Source organism: Meleagris gallopavo, chromosome 17 (assembly GCF_905368555.1).
Source record: "Meleagris gallopavo chromosome 17, MGAL_WU_HG_1.1, whole genome shotgun sequence".
NCBI lineage: Eukaryota > Metazoa > Chordata > Aves > Galliformes > Phasianidae > Meleagris > Meleagris gallopavo.
The window spans coordinates 801349-818133 of record NC_139420.1 but is presented as its reverse complement, the minus strand read 5'-3'; the positions used below and the strand labels follow the sequence as shown (position 1 = coordinate 818133).

The 16785-nt window shown below is 49.5% G+C and overlaps 2 protein-coding genes across 4 annotated transcripts in view; both read right to left on the bottom strand.

Annotated features, from left to right (window-relative positions):
- Positions 1–6181: 6181 nt before the first annotated feature.
- Positions 6182–10515, bottom strand: GP1BB (glycoprotein Ib platelet subunit beta). The gene is made up of 2 exons (XM_010719975.4): positions 8246–10515; positions 6182–7605 (listed from the first exon to the last, which is right to left on the bottom strand). Exon 2 carries the CDS (start codon positions 7534–7536, stop codon positions 6934–6936), a length of 603 nt encoding a protein of 200 aa, XP_010718277.1. The 5' UTR covers positions 7537–7605; positions 8246–10515; the 3' UTR covers positions 6182–6933.
- Positions 10516–10667: 152 nt separating this feature from the next.
- The window catches only part of SEPTIN5 (septin 5), a 48393-nt gene continuing 42275 nt past the window's right edge, over positions 10668–16785 (bottom strand). For all 3 annotated transcript variants that reach the window (XM_085238487.1, XM_085238486.1, XM_085238488.1), the window contains exons 9-11: positions 16033–16168; positions 14495–14597; positions 10668–14347 (exon numbers count right to left, since the gene is read on the bottom strand). In XM_085238487.1, coding sequence (XP_085094613.1) covers positions 14291–14347; positions 14495–14597; positions 16033–16168 — 296 coding nt within the window. In that variant the 3' untranslated portion in view covers positions 10668–14290. The remainder of the gene's footprint in view (positions 14348–14494; positions 14598–16032; positions 16169–16785) is intronic.

Sequence of the window (16785 nt, the reverse complement as noted above, 5' to 3'; positions counted from 1 at the left end):
CCACAAGTTCAAGTGCTTTTCTCTCCATTGCAAGCTTAGATACAGCAACTCCAGTATATTTATGTTTTATTTTATGCACAATTTGACATAAAGTGACATTAACTGACATGAACCCCAACAGAAGAGCCTCCCTTTCCTTCTGTGCTAGATTCAACCAGGGCTGAATTAGCCAGAAAGGTGAACCAGCATCCAGAGGCAAAGAAATTCTGGCATTCCTCTGCAAGCATGTAACCAGATCCTCCCTTCTGTTATTCTTGCCACTCATTCTCCATCTGTAGAAACTGCTGAGGATACAGCAAGGCCAACTCAGTAGGCAAAAGCTGCTTCAGCATTTATAAATACTCACTAATCAGCCCAGATAAAGCTCCTCATTGCCAGAAAACCATCCTTTTTTCCTGCTCTCTTCTAGTAGTTTACCAATAGCATCTGTGTGCATGGGTAGTTCTGAAGCTGGACTCTCCAGTGAGGTTCTTGCTCCCCATCTGAATGAGGGGACCTTCTGCAGGCAGCTCACACAGCAAATGGACAGCAGTGAATGCTCACGCTTGCTGCCAGAAACCTCTTCATACTCACAAGCTCTCTAGACCTCCTCCCTTAGGGAAGTCTCAGGGCCTGAGGATGGGTTGGTGCTGGTCACCTGTCATCATTGCTGCTGAGCCATGATGCTTCCAGCAGCCCTGGCAGACTCCCTGCAGCCTCAGTCCCACCCTGCCAGGCAGAGTACAGCCTGTCCCACTGCATGCAGCGAACGCTGGTAGCCCAGTCTTGGCCTGAGGATTCAGAAGTAGTGCTACAGAGAAGGATACAGGATGGTGCCCTGCACTCTAGTAAGAGTAATCTCTTCTAGTCATTAAGAACACAGCACAGTTCAGACGAGGCTCCTGCTAGCTCTTAGAACAAGGAGAGCAATCCCACCCAACAATTCAGCTTTCCATGCTTCTTGTCCTTCGCATTTGCGAGGCAGCCTCATTAGCACCAAGTCACCGTAAGCCCTGCAGGTGCCAGAGCAGCAGGCTGCAGGGAGCAGGTAAATGGCTCATGCCTGAGGTTCGGCACCACATCCCACCCACTTCTCCTGCCAGCCACCGCTCTGCGGCCAGGGCAGCCTTCACCAGCAGCCCTAGGGCCGCACACAGATGGGAGGGAGCTCCAGGTCCCTGGCTGTGCTCACACCAGGCCACCCCTGTGGCTGTGCCAGCCACCAGCACCAGGCCTGCTCCCCTCCCTTCTGTGCAAGACGCTGCCTGCTGACCTGCCCTCTTACCCCATCCAAAGCTCCTGTTTGATATGTACTCCAGCTGCTTCCCAACAGGGGAGACGTTCCCTCCCTGACTGATATTTCCTTTGAAACGAGAGGAATGCAGCAGGAACTGGACTCTCAGTGTGTCAACACCAGCAGCTCAGCACCTCCAGGGGTGCTGGGACTCCTTCCAAGACCTGTGGATTGCTGCAGTTATCCCAGAGTGTGAATGTCACTACAAATTTCAAACTGTGCTGCACTTAATGCAGAGCCTTCTGCCAGATCCACACTCATGTTATTTTCAAGTTACAGATAACAGATAAATACAAAAAGTCTACCTGAAGCACTGCTGGACATCACAGGGGGTTTGCACATGAAGTTCAGATGCAGCACTCGGAGGGAGTTTCCCTTCACTTAGGGGTAGGGAACACAGAAATTACAATATTGCTTCTACTACATTTGAAAGTCTAAGGCAAAAAGTAAAGGAAGCAAGCCAGCCATTAAAATGGCGTTCTTGGCAGACAGTGGCAGAACAGATGAGAAGAGAGGAAGTGAACAAGCTCACCAGTGTCTTGCATTCAATGCCTTCTGCACTGGATCATCAAATTAATTGATTTGATGTGTTCAGTGCAGTTTGGCCAGCAAAGAACGAAACACAGGAAAGTAGCAAATGAGAGAAATGTTGGCAGCACTTGGATGGGTGAGGGGAGCAGGTATGGATGGACCAAAGAGGCAGCAGCTCACAGCAGAGCTGAGGGTGAGGCAAGAAGGATGGCAGCTTGGCACAGGGTGGAGGCTTTGGGGTGAACTTGAAGGGAGGACTTAAAAGGCAGAAAACCACATACAGCCGCACAGGGAAACTGCCCTCTACTTCAGAGATTTTAGTGCAGATGGTCTTGCTGCAGCATTTGGTGATTTATGGAAACTAAATATGATGCCTAAGTCTCAGTGACTGCCACGTTGTCTCATGCTCCCTGGAATATAAAGACTCCATGCTTTATCTCTCTCTCTGCAGGAATCCATGCCGCTGATCAAATATGAAGATTCACCAGAGAAAGGTACAAAACAGCCTGGGGAAAAGACTTCTTTTCACCAGCAGATTCATTCACAGAGATCATACCACTGCATATAAGGGAGCCATTGTTTCTGGAATAAAATCTCCATTTGAGCTCTCTACTTTGGCCATGATCAATGGGAGGGAATTAAAGTCTCATCCCAGGAAAAAAATTAGTTTGCTGACACCGTGTTGAAAGATCAGGTAATGGAGACACAGAGCAAGCGTGGGCACCTGCACCACCTCTTGGAGAGCTTGAGAGTGATGGAGTTAAAAGCCTCTGCGGACAAAGCTCCCCAAGCTCCAGCAGAGCTTATCCCAAGAGAGACAGCCAAACCACGGGCTATGGTTTGTAACAGGAACATCAGCACTAAATGGAACTTCAGCCCCAGTAACTTTGCATTGTTCTGCACTTCTGCCCTACAAAGACCAGGGGTACGCTCACAGCTCCTGCCTTCCATTCATCCTCTGCACACCTTCCCACCTCCAACAGGCATGCCAGAGGAAAACTCAAATTCCCTGCTCTCACTGCTCAGTGACAATGAACAGGTTTTTTCCCCCATTTCCCGTTTCAGTCCTCCAAACTGAGACTATTTCCATCACAGCCATCACAACACAGTGCCTACTTTTCCCTGCCAACAAGAAAGAGACTACTTAAACTAAACGCCACAGGCTGAAAATCAGTGTTTGCTGCTTGGACACTGCACCGTCAGAGCCTGGGAGAGGTCCCAAGCCCCGGCCCCACATCGGTTTCACCAGTAAGAGCAAACAGGAGATTAAAAGCTATTTGCTGCCCTCTTCTGAGCAAACGTTAATTGCATGTCAGTATGGGAAACGGCTCCAGAACGATCGCTTAGGTAGAGAGAGCTCTCTTTCCCTGCAAAACAAGCGACAGAGTTCGGCATCAAGCAGCTGTGACGGGGTAGCTTAGGAGTAATCATCAGCTGTGACAGACGGGGACGGCAGATCAGTGCCGTGAGGTCTGAGCCGTGTGTTATCCGCAGAGGGCATTCTCGGCATCTGGGTTTCGTAACTCTCAGGCTTATCCCTTTGTGTGGAAAGAAAAAGAAGTTCATCCCAGTATATTCTGTTCCCTGTCATCACAAACATTTCAGAACAGGAGTAAACCAGGAGACGTGCAAAGAAGTTGGAAAAAAAAAAAAAAGACTTGGATTTAAAGAGAGTGATTTCATGGTTGTTTTGTTGTTTATTTGTTTGGACTAAAACCACTCAAATCTCTTACAGCAGAGCTTTGTCCTGTTCTTCCAAGGAATATTTCTCTTTATCCAGATATACAATACGTATATACATCTGCCTTCAAAACAAACCTTAACACTGCAATCTGCTGCTTTCAAAGCATTTATTCAAGATAACTAATTTTTCATAGAAACTTATTAAATTAGACATTGTGCTCTACTCTACAGACTTGCAATAAAAAGACCTGCGAGCCTGAGGGAACCTCAGTTTTCATATGCAAATATACAATAAAAGTAAAAATAATTTCCAAACGCTTCTGAAATAGCTCTCCTCCCACGTACCCCAGGACAGGCAAGATGCTCCATGATGCTGAATCAGCACTGCTTTTCTTGGCACTCCCTGGGATGCCCTGCATACTTAAACACTGAAGGGAAATCAGGAGTTTGAAGACCAGGTAGCCCCAAATTACTGACCATGAAAAATGTCTTTCGTAATTCGTAAGCAGTGCAACAAATCCCAGACCAGGCTGCCATCAAGGTACTACTGAGTGTTCCAGTTGGGCACACAGAGCGCACACACCTGTGACAATGTCAGACTGGAACACGCCATTCCACAGGATCTCCAAGCACTGCTTCGTTTCCAACTGCTGCACAGAACAGGTCTATTTATTTCAGTGACCAAGCCACGCAGTGGAAGGTAACAAATTGTTCTTTGTGTGTGTATTTTATCCTGCGGATGAGGGTGAAACATCAAAGTCTGTTTAAATCAACAGGGATAAGGTCGCAGATGTCGTGTGAACCCAATCAAACTGTGAGCAAACACCTGCAGCAACCCCGAGGCAAAACATAACCATTATCACCACAAGGAGCAGGGACTGAAGAAGTGGTTCTCTGTGGGAATTGGGGTTCAAAAATCAGCTTGCTGCTTTTATGACTTGTTGCTCTACAACATATGCATGAATCACCATGCAGACACCTAAATCCCAGCATGTTGGAAACAGGGAAGAACCACCATGCCTTCCCCAGTGTCACCTACCAGCCGCTGGGTCCTTCCCTCAGCTGGTGCTAACCTGCCTCAGACACCTCAGGTTTGGAGCTCTGCATCATGCAGACTGCAAATACATTTTGGTTTAGTTTTCTGGGTTTTGTTCTTGTTTTGTTTCTTCCTGTCAGTGTCTCTCAAAGAAAGAAGCTGCTTGGAAGCACCTGATCCTCTGGCAGTGCTGCAGCCCATCCAGCAGGCCTGGCAGCCGTTAGCGTGCTCAGGTGTTGGATTGGCCTTGATACCATGAAGGGATTTGCAAAGAAGCTTAAATAGCCTCCACCCATCTTTGCCCTATTTCACCACTGTTTCTCTTAGAGATCACTGTGCAGCCTTGGACAGCCCCTCCATTTGGAAAGCAAGCCAGAGCTCCCTTCAGCAGCAGCACAGCAGATCCTCCTCAGGCCAGCAGGGCAGGAAAGCATCTGTGACGTGCAGCTTTCCTAGCCAGGAGAAGCCAAGGCATGCAGCCTCCAGATTTATGGATTGTAAGTGCTGCCACGGCCTACAAATCACTCTGCACTCAGTGTAATTCATTATCACATTGCTATGGTCGGTCGCATTCTTTGCAGGTGTAAAAGATGCCAAAAAGGCTTTTTACCTTTCTTGTGCCAGAATTTAATGATATACAGTCAGGACACTGGGAAGCAAAACTGAATGCAGCAGTTGTTCTGCCTCTGTGGGCACACCGAGTCCTGAGGGCTCCCCAGTGCCCCACAGCAGCGCTGACAGGCAGGAGCTGCTCCCAGCCCAGCCCAGCAGCGCTGCCAGTGCCTGCCCAGGTGCCGGTAATGACATCCTCTGACCCGGGGGAATTCAGCTAAAAATCTGCAGGCAAACCCGGGATTCATTCTGGCATGCGAGCACAGTCTGCGATGGTACTGGGAAACCGGATGGTTTGTCACAGACTTTGCACGGGACTTCGACAAGGAGGATAAGACAGCTACAGCAGCAGTACGGCTGACCCAGGGAAGGTTGTGGTATTTCTTTGTACGGCTGAGCCTTGATTATGGAAAAGGACACCTGGGAGGAACCAGCCACAAACGCAGGCTTTTTGTTCCTATGGAAAGTTAATTCCTCAGAAGTAATAACTGTAAAAATAACGCGAGCGTACTTAAAACCCAGAGATCTGACGGTGTCACAGGGCCTTGCGGAGCCGTGCCGGGCACCTCCTCTCCGCGGTCACCGCAGCGCCCGGCAACAGCCGCCACGGCCGAGCTCCTCCGGGGGCGCTCACCTCACACCGAGCTCTCCTCCTCTCCTCTCCTCCTCTCCTCCTCTCCTCCTCTCCCTCCTCCGGCCGCTCCCCGCTCGGGGCTCCACGGCGCCCGTCCCGCGGGGCAGGCAGGGACAGCCGCGGCGGAGCCGGAGCTCTCCTCGGGCGCATCGCAACGGGCGGCCCGGCTCCTTTCCTCCGCCTGGCCGTTCTCCTACAGCGGCCCGAAGGCGTGAAGAGGCTGCGGGCGGCCCCGCTCGGCGCAGCCGTTAGCGGCCGTTAGGGCTCGGCGCGCGCCGACGCCTCGCGCCCCGTCGGGCAGCGCCAGCAGCCGGAGCGGCGCCCGGCACGGAGCCTCCGCCCAGCTGCAGCTGCCTTGGAGCGAGGCGCGAGCGGGAGGGAGCTGAGGAAACGAGATGCCGAGAAACGCCACTTACAGCATAATTCACCTTTATTTTATTCCCATTTTGCTTCGCTACAAAAACGAATCGGAGGCCGGTAAGCAGCGGCGGGCAGGTGCACGGGCAGCGCAGCGGAGGCTCCAAGCCCGCTCTGCTCGGCGCCGGGAGCTCCGTAGGAACGCGGGGCGCGTTGAAGTCAGTACTAAAACCAACAGGAGGCTAAAAACGTTGCCCTAGGAGAAGGTTACAAAATACGCAGGCAGGAAGAAACGCTCGTTCTGTTCTGCTCTGCTGACGGAGGACTGAGGCAGCGGAAACCCGCTGTCGCTCAGCCAGGGCTAGCGAGGCGGTCCTGCACCGCGGGATGCGTTCCTCCATCATCCCGCTCACTGCTCACCTCTGCCCCGGCCTCACACAAAGCCACGAGCGCAGGGACAGTACGGCTGAAGTAGCCCAGCACGGAGGGATGGAGCACTGCAGCTCCAGCGCTGCCGCGGTCATTCTGCTTGTTGCAGTTTATGGTTTCCTTAGGCTGAAAAAAACAGAACTGCTTTCAGCAATTCAGCAAAAGTGAAGCAATGAAGACTGTGCTGAAGTGTTCAAAGCATTAAGAAGCATAAGATCTGCTCCCTGGACACAGAACAAGTCTGATCAGCTCCAGGTCCTGCTGCAGGCTGCAGTCAGGGTCAGACGCTGCACTAAATAGTCCCCTCTGGGTCTCGTACACCACACGACTTCGGCACAGCAACACCCGGCTCGCGGGGGACCCTCACTCTTACAACTCTTATTGCTCCTGTAGGGACCAGGTATCTGCATGCTGATATAGATCCCGAGTGGTGCTCCGGGCTTCAGCAGCCGTTCTCCGAAATCTCTGCAGGTAGATAATGATGAATATGACCAAGATAGCCTGGAGTAAAAGGAAGATGATGAGAACGAGTTGAGAGAAGAGAGCCAGGGTGCAGTACCAGTACTGGCATGTGGAGATGATCTCATCTTCTGCCAGATAAGCGATGACCCGGCCCTGAAGGTGAGCTGGGGAGGCACATCTCACATCCCTGTAAAAGGTCCGGTTCTGCTGCCACTGCAGCCAGGAGCGCAAGTAGAGGATGTCACAATTGCATTCCCAAGGGTTGCCCTGCAAGTGCACTGTTTGGAGGCTCTTCAGATTATCAAAGAGCCCGCTGGGAATAGAGGTGAGCCTGTTGTAACTGAGGTTGATAATTTCAGCTGACGGCCGGAAAGCCACTGGCAGTTTTGTTACCGTTAGGCCTTTTGACATACAGTCAATAATGCTGGTGGCACACTTGCATGGTGGAGGACACGTAGGTATCACGACTGGGAGGAAGCCAAGGAGGGACAAGAAGAGAATCCCACTGTTCATCTTCATCTGCAAACACTCCCCCAGTGAGGTGGAGGTCAGGCAAGTAGACACCACGATCTGTAAGACTATAGAGATCTGAAAAGAACAGAGTTAAAAAAGGCATTGTGAAAACTCTTGGTCTCTCATTACCAGCCTGTCTTTCCAGCCCTGGGGGGGTTATGAGCTGATTGATGCTGGATTTAGCTGCAGCCATCAAATCAATTTCCACTCATCTTCAGAAGCATTTAAGAGTTGCTGATATTTTCAGCATTACTGCAGAAGCATCACTAGGGTAGCCAAGAAAACTGATGACAGGAAGTAAACTAGAATATGAAACTTAACATCTGTAAGCAAAGCCTTGTTCATGCAAACTGCGAGAGAAGATTCAGAAATAAATGTACTATTACCACAAGTTTAAAATAGTCTTCCCAGTTTTGAACAGACATGATAAAATAGTCCTTAGCAAACACAGGGTGCTGAGCTCTGAGGGAAGAAATCCCCAGAATTTTCTATACTAGACATTGTTCCAGCAGTCACATAACCTGGAGCTGTGTCCCTTCTGAGGGCCAGTGATACAAAAGAGGTATTGCAGCTTCCTGCCACCTCTGAACACAGACTGCTAGAACTTTAAGACTACTGCACATGCCTGCAACAAGGCACTTTTTTTCCATGCAGTCTGTCAGCTGAATGAAAGGAGGGAAGGAATAACGAGCAGAAGGTAGTTTCGTTGACTTACCGAAGTAGATCAATCCTTCCTTGCTTTCTGCCTTTACAGTAAATACAACAGAAAGGTCTTAAGGCAGTGCAGGAGTTTTTGTAGCTGCATAGATGAGCTCCCGGATCATCCCCTTACAGCTGGCTCACAAGATAAGGTCGGGCTCATCCCAGGGACACCTCCCACAAGAGGCCTTACTGCAAGTCTGCTGCATGCCACCAGAAGCAGAGTCTTCATTTGGCAAGTCTTCCAAGAAGCAGGAGCTGGCCTGGCTCACAAAAAATGCTTTTGCTGGCAGAGATGCTGACAGTAGCAATAACTCCAATTCTGTGCACACACTCTGGGTAACAAGTAGCCAAACAGTGCACTGCATTCAAGTATGGCAGCAAACTACACCGCCTGGATGCTTCCTTATTCTACAGACAAAATATCTGCAGGGTGAAGACTGCCTCTCACTACTGTAAGTGGATGAGAAGGGCTTCCTCCATGTTTCCTCAATTTGGAGCCCTTGGCTCTTGGTAATATGAAAGAAAAAAAGCACAGCTGTTAGCACGTGCCCAGTTAACAGTCAGCTAATGCATTCATACGCACCCTTTGAGGAATCCTGTGCCCCCAAGTGCCCTGCTTTATCCTCTGGCCCTTTGGAACAAGCTAATAGAACCAAGCAGACCAAACAAAGAGGTAAAAGAGGACACCATTCCAACAGAAACAACACAAAGTCTCAAGTGAAAAGTAGTAATTCAAAATGCACTTAAACCTGGAAGCTGATGCTACCAAATTGTAGTGCAGTCCCTGAGCTCTATGGTCTTTGGTTTCCCATTTTATCATGAAGGCTATATTTGCAGAGTGGTGATCCTAGCACTTCTCAGTGTGCTGTCCCTGATGTTTCTCTTCAAGCAGTGACACAGATCTACTCCTAATTAGCAGTGGGACATCAGCTGAAAGAAACTGTTCTCTAGTGATCCTGCTGGTGTTGGTAATTGAGCCAAGGAGAAAGTCTTCCATGAGCTTCCATCCTCTCTTGACTGTTAGAGGTAGCGTACAGCTCTTGTCATTTCACTGTCTACACCAAAATAAAGCTGACTGGCTCCACAGGAAGGATGACAGACTGGGGAAGATAGTGCTCCAAGGGTCTGCTCTTTTGATAGGCTAAGTGACTGTCAGCACTCAGCAAGCTTTACTGAGAAAAACTGACCACATCCTTCATTCAGAAGTTGCATTATATAAATACTTGAACAATTATTTGTACAAGCGTCAAAAATATACTCAGGACATTTCAGCAGCATCTTGTCTTGTCAAGGTTCTTACACTTTCACAGACATTTTTCTGCCATGGGCCAGACTCTAAGCATTGGCTATGCTAGAGGCTAAGACCACCTGTATGGGGCTGCTGAATCACGGCCTGAACCTCTGATTGACCACCTGAGGCGAGCAGTGAGTCAGCCACGGGAGCACAGGTGAAGGCAGTTCTCCTGTGCTGCAGGAAGGGGTTGGAGCCTGGCTGCACCTCTCCTAGAGCCATTGAAGAGCTGGCTGCCAGTGGGGAAGGATCTCTCTGGAGATCTGCTCCACCAGAGTTTCCCTTGCGAGCCCAGGTTACGGGTGAGCGTACCTATCGTTTCTGTTTCCGGCTTTGGTGTAATAACATCACAGCCAAGCTCTCTGTTATACCTTAACATCGGTATGTTTGTTAATTGTACACTGCCATACCATAACATCAGCATATTCATTAATTGTACACCACCAGAATTACTTTCTTGTTTCTGCTCAGTTTCAGAATGTGAAACGCTCAGAATGAACACTGATATTAGGACAGTTTGGGCTGCAAACAAAAGTAGAATTTGGTCCTAACCAAGGCATACTATATTTGTGATGCTCTGAACAAAATAATTAACCTTGACATTTCTAGTAGGTTGGAGCAGATCATTCCAGTTGTTTCACTGTGGCAGGCAGACAGAGTAGGAAAGGGATCCAGGGCTAACAAATGAACCCACTTTTTCCTGCATTCTACCTGGTAGAAGCTCAACTACAACAGAGAAAGTTCGCTCAGCCACGTCCACACCTCATGCACTTGGGTGCTGCTTTTACTCCCGAGCAGCTGCTCAGGCCAGGTGTGGCATGGAGCTAATCCAGAGCCTGGCCTGGCTGGCTATGCACACAGCACGGACACAGCAGCACTTCTTTGGTTACTTACTTTGCTGGGATTGGGTCCCACCAAGCTACACACTGCCAATTTACACAGCTTCTTAGGGGAAGCTTAAAGGTAGGAGAACTTGAGGATCAGCTTGTCTAGCCTCTGACATAAGCACAGTCCAGAAATCATGTGCCTGCCTGGAGCCTGCTCCAATGGAACGGAATAAAAGGACAAACAGTCCTTTTGTCTCTCCTGTCCATAATGTATCATCGATGCTGCTGAAGAAGACTGAAAATCAAACAAAAATAGGTTGGTTTTTTGAATGTATTTATTTCACTGATCAATTCAGGTAGTAAACATTATTAATAATAACAATAATCATTTAATAAAATGGATATGTTTTAAAAGGTTTTTTTTTCTTTCCACAATGACAAAATGTTCAAACAAATTTACAAAAAATATATTATAATAACCTAACATGACAGGAAACAAAGAGCTTAGGAGTGGAGTGAAGGGTGAGGAAGTCACATGGTAGAAGCAAGCCAGTGTTACAGCAAGCACAGCTGGGTTTGTGAGAAGGAGCAGGGAATGCCATCGCACAGCACAAGAAGTGAGAGCCCCTCCTTCTCTAGCAGGAGGCATGCGGGGAGGCAGCAGGAAGGACCGCACAGGCAGGACCGGCACAGCAGCAGCACACAAGGAGTTCATGCCACGGCTCCCTCCCCAGTCAGGCAGAAGGGCTGGATGGTGTGTACCAACCAGCCCAGCTGCAGCCTGGGACAGACAGCTCTGCTGAGCAGGACTCGGCCCCTGCTGTGTCCAGCTTGGCTGGGCAAAGCTTGGCAGAAGTGTGAGAACGTACCTGGGGGTGCAGAGGTTGCATTGGAGACTATGGAAGCTGTTTGCAAGGGGAGGTGTTAGACTGCCTTCCTACCCACACTTCTCACTGCCAAAATCAAATGACTGAGCTGCACTTGTTCTGGTCTATCTTCTCAGCTTATTGTGTAGCTCAGCGCAACAGTACAAAGCAGCCCTCATTTAATAAATGGGTGTCACCTTCTAAGCCAGTCCAGGACCTTGATGCCCTCCAAAGTCAATCTAATCCACTTCCAGGCAGCCCCCCAACTCTGATGCTCCGGGCAGGGAACCTTCTATACAGGACATGGATTTCAGTACCTCTGCCCATCTGTGGAAGCTGTGTCTGTAGTGCCTCACTCCTATGTGTTTTGAATAAGAGCAGCTCAAACCACCTTTGCCAGCTGGTAGCTGAAGAGTTCAGTGCTGTAGAGAACACAGCTGACACTATTAACTTGATCTAGGAGCCATGTGCACTGAGCTGATGGAGACTTCCCTCACCCAGAGGGACAAGGCAGATGCACACTCAGGCAGTCCTGTCTGCCTGTGACCAGAGTACACTGTGCTCTCACCAGCACACACGCTAATGCATGTGCATGCTAAAGAGTAAAGGTCTGGGGTTTTGTTGCTGTTGTTTTCCCTGGGAATTAATCTACTTAAAAGAGCACTATCTCTAGCTAAACAGGGCTCATATGTAACAGAACATCCTCCTAACAGGCAAGATTCATGTGAGAAAAGAGAGGGGACAGGTACTGCAAAGTGTTTCCAGTTACACTAGCATGGATAAAGTTGAGAACTCAGCATTCCCCCTGCTTCCAGCAGCAGCAAACCAACCCCAGAAAACCTCTAGAAAGCTCCTCTAGAAAGGTACTCAGACTACTCCATTGCTCAGGCAAATACACTGCAGGAAAAAGCCTGTATTTCCTCCTTAAGCATCTGGTACTGGGGATGTTACTGAAGACAAGCTGAACCCATTCCCTCTCCTAGGCTGGCACTTCCACTGTCACTTACGAGCTTGACACAGAGGATAAGGAAAGAAAAAAACAGTGAGCCAGAAGAGCTGCCTGCACCCCTGGTCCTGTGAGCTTATCCCCACTTCCTGACCCCCAAGGCAGCAGAAGGCTGCGTAGGAGGGACTTGCCTTGGACACTGCTCTTACTCAGCTTGCACGTTCCTGCCAGTGGGCTTCTACTCCTGCTCTGTTCTTCCAGTGTCAGGATCTCTTTCCTTCCTCTACAGCCTATGCTCTGGTTGAGCAGAGGCTCCATACAGGGAATAACTGGAACCTGCCTCTGCATCTCCTGGAAAAGCCCTGATCAGAGCTCTAAAGCCCAACAGGGAGAATCAGAGAAATGCAGCACCAATAAACAGAATTTAGGGTTTGGGTATTCCTGGCCAATATTGTTGCTTTGTGCACAGGGAAATCTACTGTAAAGAACCAGAGATGTGGGAACTGACACAAAGGGAGAAAGGGAACAAGAAATTGGGCTGGCAGCCAAAGGAGCAGAAGGGCCCATCCCATGGTAGCACTCCCCAGACTGGAGGTAAGAGCCAAATGCCTCCCCCTCCAGCATCCCCTGATTCCCTGTGAGCGTGGCAGTGTTGCTGGTCAGTCCTGCCCTGTTAGGCACATCACACTCTGGAGCTCTCCTCTGGCTGTGCTAAGAGTTAAAAATGCTGCAAGAAACAAAAATAGGACAGAAGCTGCTGCCCAAAGAGTGCTCTTATCTCTGCCCAGCAGATCCATTGCTTCTCCCAGCACTGAGACAGAAAAGAGCCGGGGAGAGGGAGAAAGGTTGTGTCCCAGGGGAAGGGAAGGGGAAGTGCCAAGTCTGCTGGGCTGCACTCAGCCACGTACAGCAACATTCCTGTCACCTGCCACACTGACCTACACAGCCCCCCTGCCACCTCCTGCTCTCTGCAGCAGCCTGTCTGGCAGGCAGATCTCTGGTACAGGCATTAGAAACTGCCCCTTTCCTTAGGAGAAGCTCAGACAGAAATGTGGGCTGCTACTGGGCTTTCAGCCCTGAGTGTTTCTCTCTCTCCAAAGCAGCCCAGCCAGGAACTGCAGCTGCTGCGGTGCTCCTCAGTGCAGGCACTGGAGATTGAACAGCTGGACAATCAGAGCCAGGCCATGAGAAACCCTCACCCAGCTACTGCAGGGCGCTGTGCTTCCAGCTACAGTGCTCCTCTCAGCCCCCCAGCCTGCAGTAGGCTGAGCAGGGCAGGCAGGCTGGGCAGGTGTTCACTCCCATCATCTCTCCTTTTCACAGGCAGTCCTCAACAGCTTATGCTCTCTGCCAGAAGGACACAACTGAAGGCAGTGGAAGCTGTTTCTTTTTAACAAAGCTTGAGAGACTCGGTTCCCTGCCACTCAGTGCAAAGATCTGGAGTTTCTTGGTAGGAATAACAAATCTAATCAATCAATTGGAATAAAGCCAAACAAGATAACCTGGGCAGACAACCAGCAGGACCCCTGAGCAGGTCAGTGCACACAGGACCCCCCAGCCCTGCACTCTGGGCAGCACAGCTTGAACTCCCAGGAGGGAATGGCTGCCTTGACAACAACTGTGCTGGCCCCAGACAAGGGGAACAGGGGAAGGAGCACAGCACCTCAGTCAGGAGTAAACATTTACGTGCATTGACACAGATATTCTTCAAGTTCGTACACCAGAGAAACCAGGACTTTAAATACTAAAGCATTCCCGAACAAGAGGTTAGTACATGGCAAAGGGAAATCTGTTTCTTCTTTTTCTTTCTTTCCTTTTTTAGGATGCCTTATAGACTCCCTTGTCTATTTTTCCCTTAAAAAAAATAAAAAATAAAATAAAAGAGGAAAAAAAAGAAAGAGAATTATTAAAAAAAGAAATACACATCAGTAAACAGTTAGGTGAACAGCCTTCTCCACAAACCAGCTGGCTGCAAAGCCAGCCTTGCTGCTAATAAATTAGAGGATGCGAATGCAGCTCTTGCCCACAAGTCTCTATACAATGGGAAACCTCTTTTCAAACATCCACAGCTCTTGGCAGGCCTCAGATGGTCGCTGGGGGTTCCCTTTGCCCTCCAAGTACCTGCATCTCACTGATCCTGCATCTGCTGCTGCATCTTCTGCAGCATCTCTTGCATCCGCCGCAGCTGCATGAGACAGAGAAGAGAGTCAACCAGGAGCCCATGGTGGTGGGAGGCAGGAGTGGGAAGCCCCAGGAGAGCCTCTGTGGGGCAATCCTGGAGAAACATGTTAGATTCCAGCACTAACGAGGCCCAGGCAGAAATGGTTCTCACCTCCTCATCCTTCATCTTGATCAGTTTCTCCGTCTCAGTGTCTGGTGTTGGGAGAGGCAGAATAGGAATGGGGCTTTCTATCCTATTGTCCTGAGTCAGTTTGCTAGAGACAGAGAGGGACAAAATGCAGTCAGTTATGGCTCAGGCTGGCTGGCTTTATGTCAGCACCTGATGGCTGTCACTCCTGAAGGCTGACGTGGCAGCATGCAGCCAGCCACGCACAGAGCCTGTGGGGGAATCCAGCAAAGATGGGTAGGGTGCATTCAGGTGCAAAATGAGAGTACAGCCAACAAAAGTTCTCAAAATAGAAGTTTGTGGGTAACTGCCAGAGAAAACTCAGTCCAGGCTAACACTGAGGAAAAACACATACACAGGGGAAAAAAAAGGAAGATGACTCCTGAAAGTCAGAGGAGCCCTTTGCAGAAAAACTGGAAGCTCAAATTAGCACTTCCGGGCTTTCACCGCTTGGAGTCGCTGTTTGCTCCTTACTGAATCAATTCCAGCCCTGGAGTTCGGTACATCCCCCTCCAAAGTTTCCCTTAGGAAACCTTATCCCACGGACAGAAATGGCCACAGTGTTTTTCCAAGACTTCACTGGTAAGGGACCGGCCACTGCGTGAGAATAGCATCAAAACTGCAAGCATCTCTTTAGCTAAGCTACTGCTTTTTTATCACACTGTTCTTTTAATAGATACGTAGTCTGTCTAAATAGCAACTGAGACACTTCTCACAGACCTCTAGCATTTCAGATACTTATTTTGGGACTCCATATTATCGCTGTTGAAAAAGGCTCCTCTGTGATGCAAAAGCACAGGGACACACTGTGTGGGAACAGAGCATGCCAACTGCACATCTGCACAAACACGGGGTGCTCCCTGCTGAGGTGCAGCTATTCCACTCTGCCATGCAGCACAGAGTCACCCAGCCATTTCAGGCAGCAAGTGAAAGGAATGATTTACAACAGAGCCCAAATCCACTTAAAACTTGTCACCAGTATTTCAGTCTTTCTAATGAAAAGCCCATGAGTGTTTTCTGATCTCCATGATTAAAATCAGAGAGAATGAAATGCAAAGCAAGTCAAAAGCAAAGAAATCTTTGGAGATGTGTAAGGCACTTGCTAATTGCTTGGGCTCTGTTGTCTGAGAAACAGCAGCATCCCAAGGGTCACACTGTCTTCTGGATGGAACCGCAGTTGGAAAATACCTTCCTCTTTGGCAGCACACACAGTTATCATCTCCACCAGGGAGACAGTTTAGCCCACGTTTCATTAGGCTGGATGAATTTCAGCCAGCGATAGGAACAACTCTTCTAAAGAGCATTTTTCTCCAGGCCTATTTCCCAACACCCATGCAGAACTCACTGAACAGGAACAAGGATTCTCAGCAACATCCCTGCTGTAGTTTCAGGCTGTGGGAGACAAGCTTGGATTTGCTATTTTACTTTCCAGTGCCATTTCCGATACAAGCTCTGAGAGTAGCCCCAGCTCCACAGAGAGCAGGATAACTCTGCCACTCCTAAGCAAAGTGGTAGGGACCCACCTGGTCATTTGCTGGATGCACTGAGCTCGGTAGTTCTCATAGTGGACATCACAAGTGACATCCTTCAGGTCATGCATGTGTGTCCGGATCAGCATATTCCGCAGCTTCACAAAGTCACAGTGTGCCTGATTTTCCACTACAGAAGCAAGAACAGGTGAGCACCTGGACGTCACACCTCACCAGCTCCATTCAGGGAGTCCCTTCTCACCTCCCAGAACCCAGGCCTGAAATAAAATTTACCCAGGACCCTTTCCCCATCCTGCCCCCCTCCCCCACTCCCTGTGCCAAAGACTCTCCCCTAGCCTTGGCACAGGCCTCGGTGATGCTCTGTGCCTGTCAGCCTTGAGGCCAGGCTGCTGAGGTCATTGTGTTCCCAGGACTTTTTCTGGGTAAGAGGATTAATTAAACACATATAGTAGAGCCTTGAGAGAGGATGCTGCTCCCAGATACATAGGATGTCATTATTACAACCCCAGTGAGGGCAGCAACTGCTAGAGACAGATTGGTCATTCTCTCAGAATTTCAGATTGATTGTAAGGCCACTATAGGCAGGGTGGTTTCCAGTAGGAAACTTGAGTCAGCCCCTAAGGAGCAAAGCTACCAGCAGGCAATAGTCTGGAGAGCTGAAAGATTGCTGTTACCAAGGATGGCCAGGCTCCAGGGAGCCCTGGGGACTCTGGGGGGAAGTGCTGCACTTGGTAGCTGTGTGCTTGATTTGGCAATCTCTGTTTACTTCTCTGAAGGGCTGGGGGA

Excerpts from the sequence above, each read along its gene's own strand:
- GP1BB (XM_010719975.4), bottom strand. The coding sequence starts at position 7,536 with ATGAAGATGAACAGTGGGATTCTCTTCTTGTCCCTCCTTGGCTTCCTC.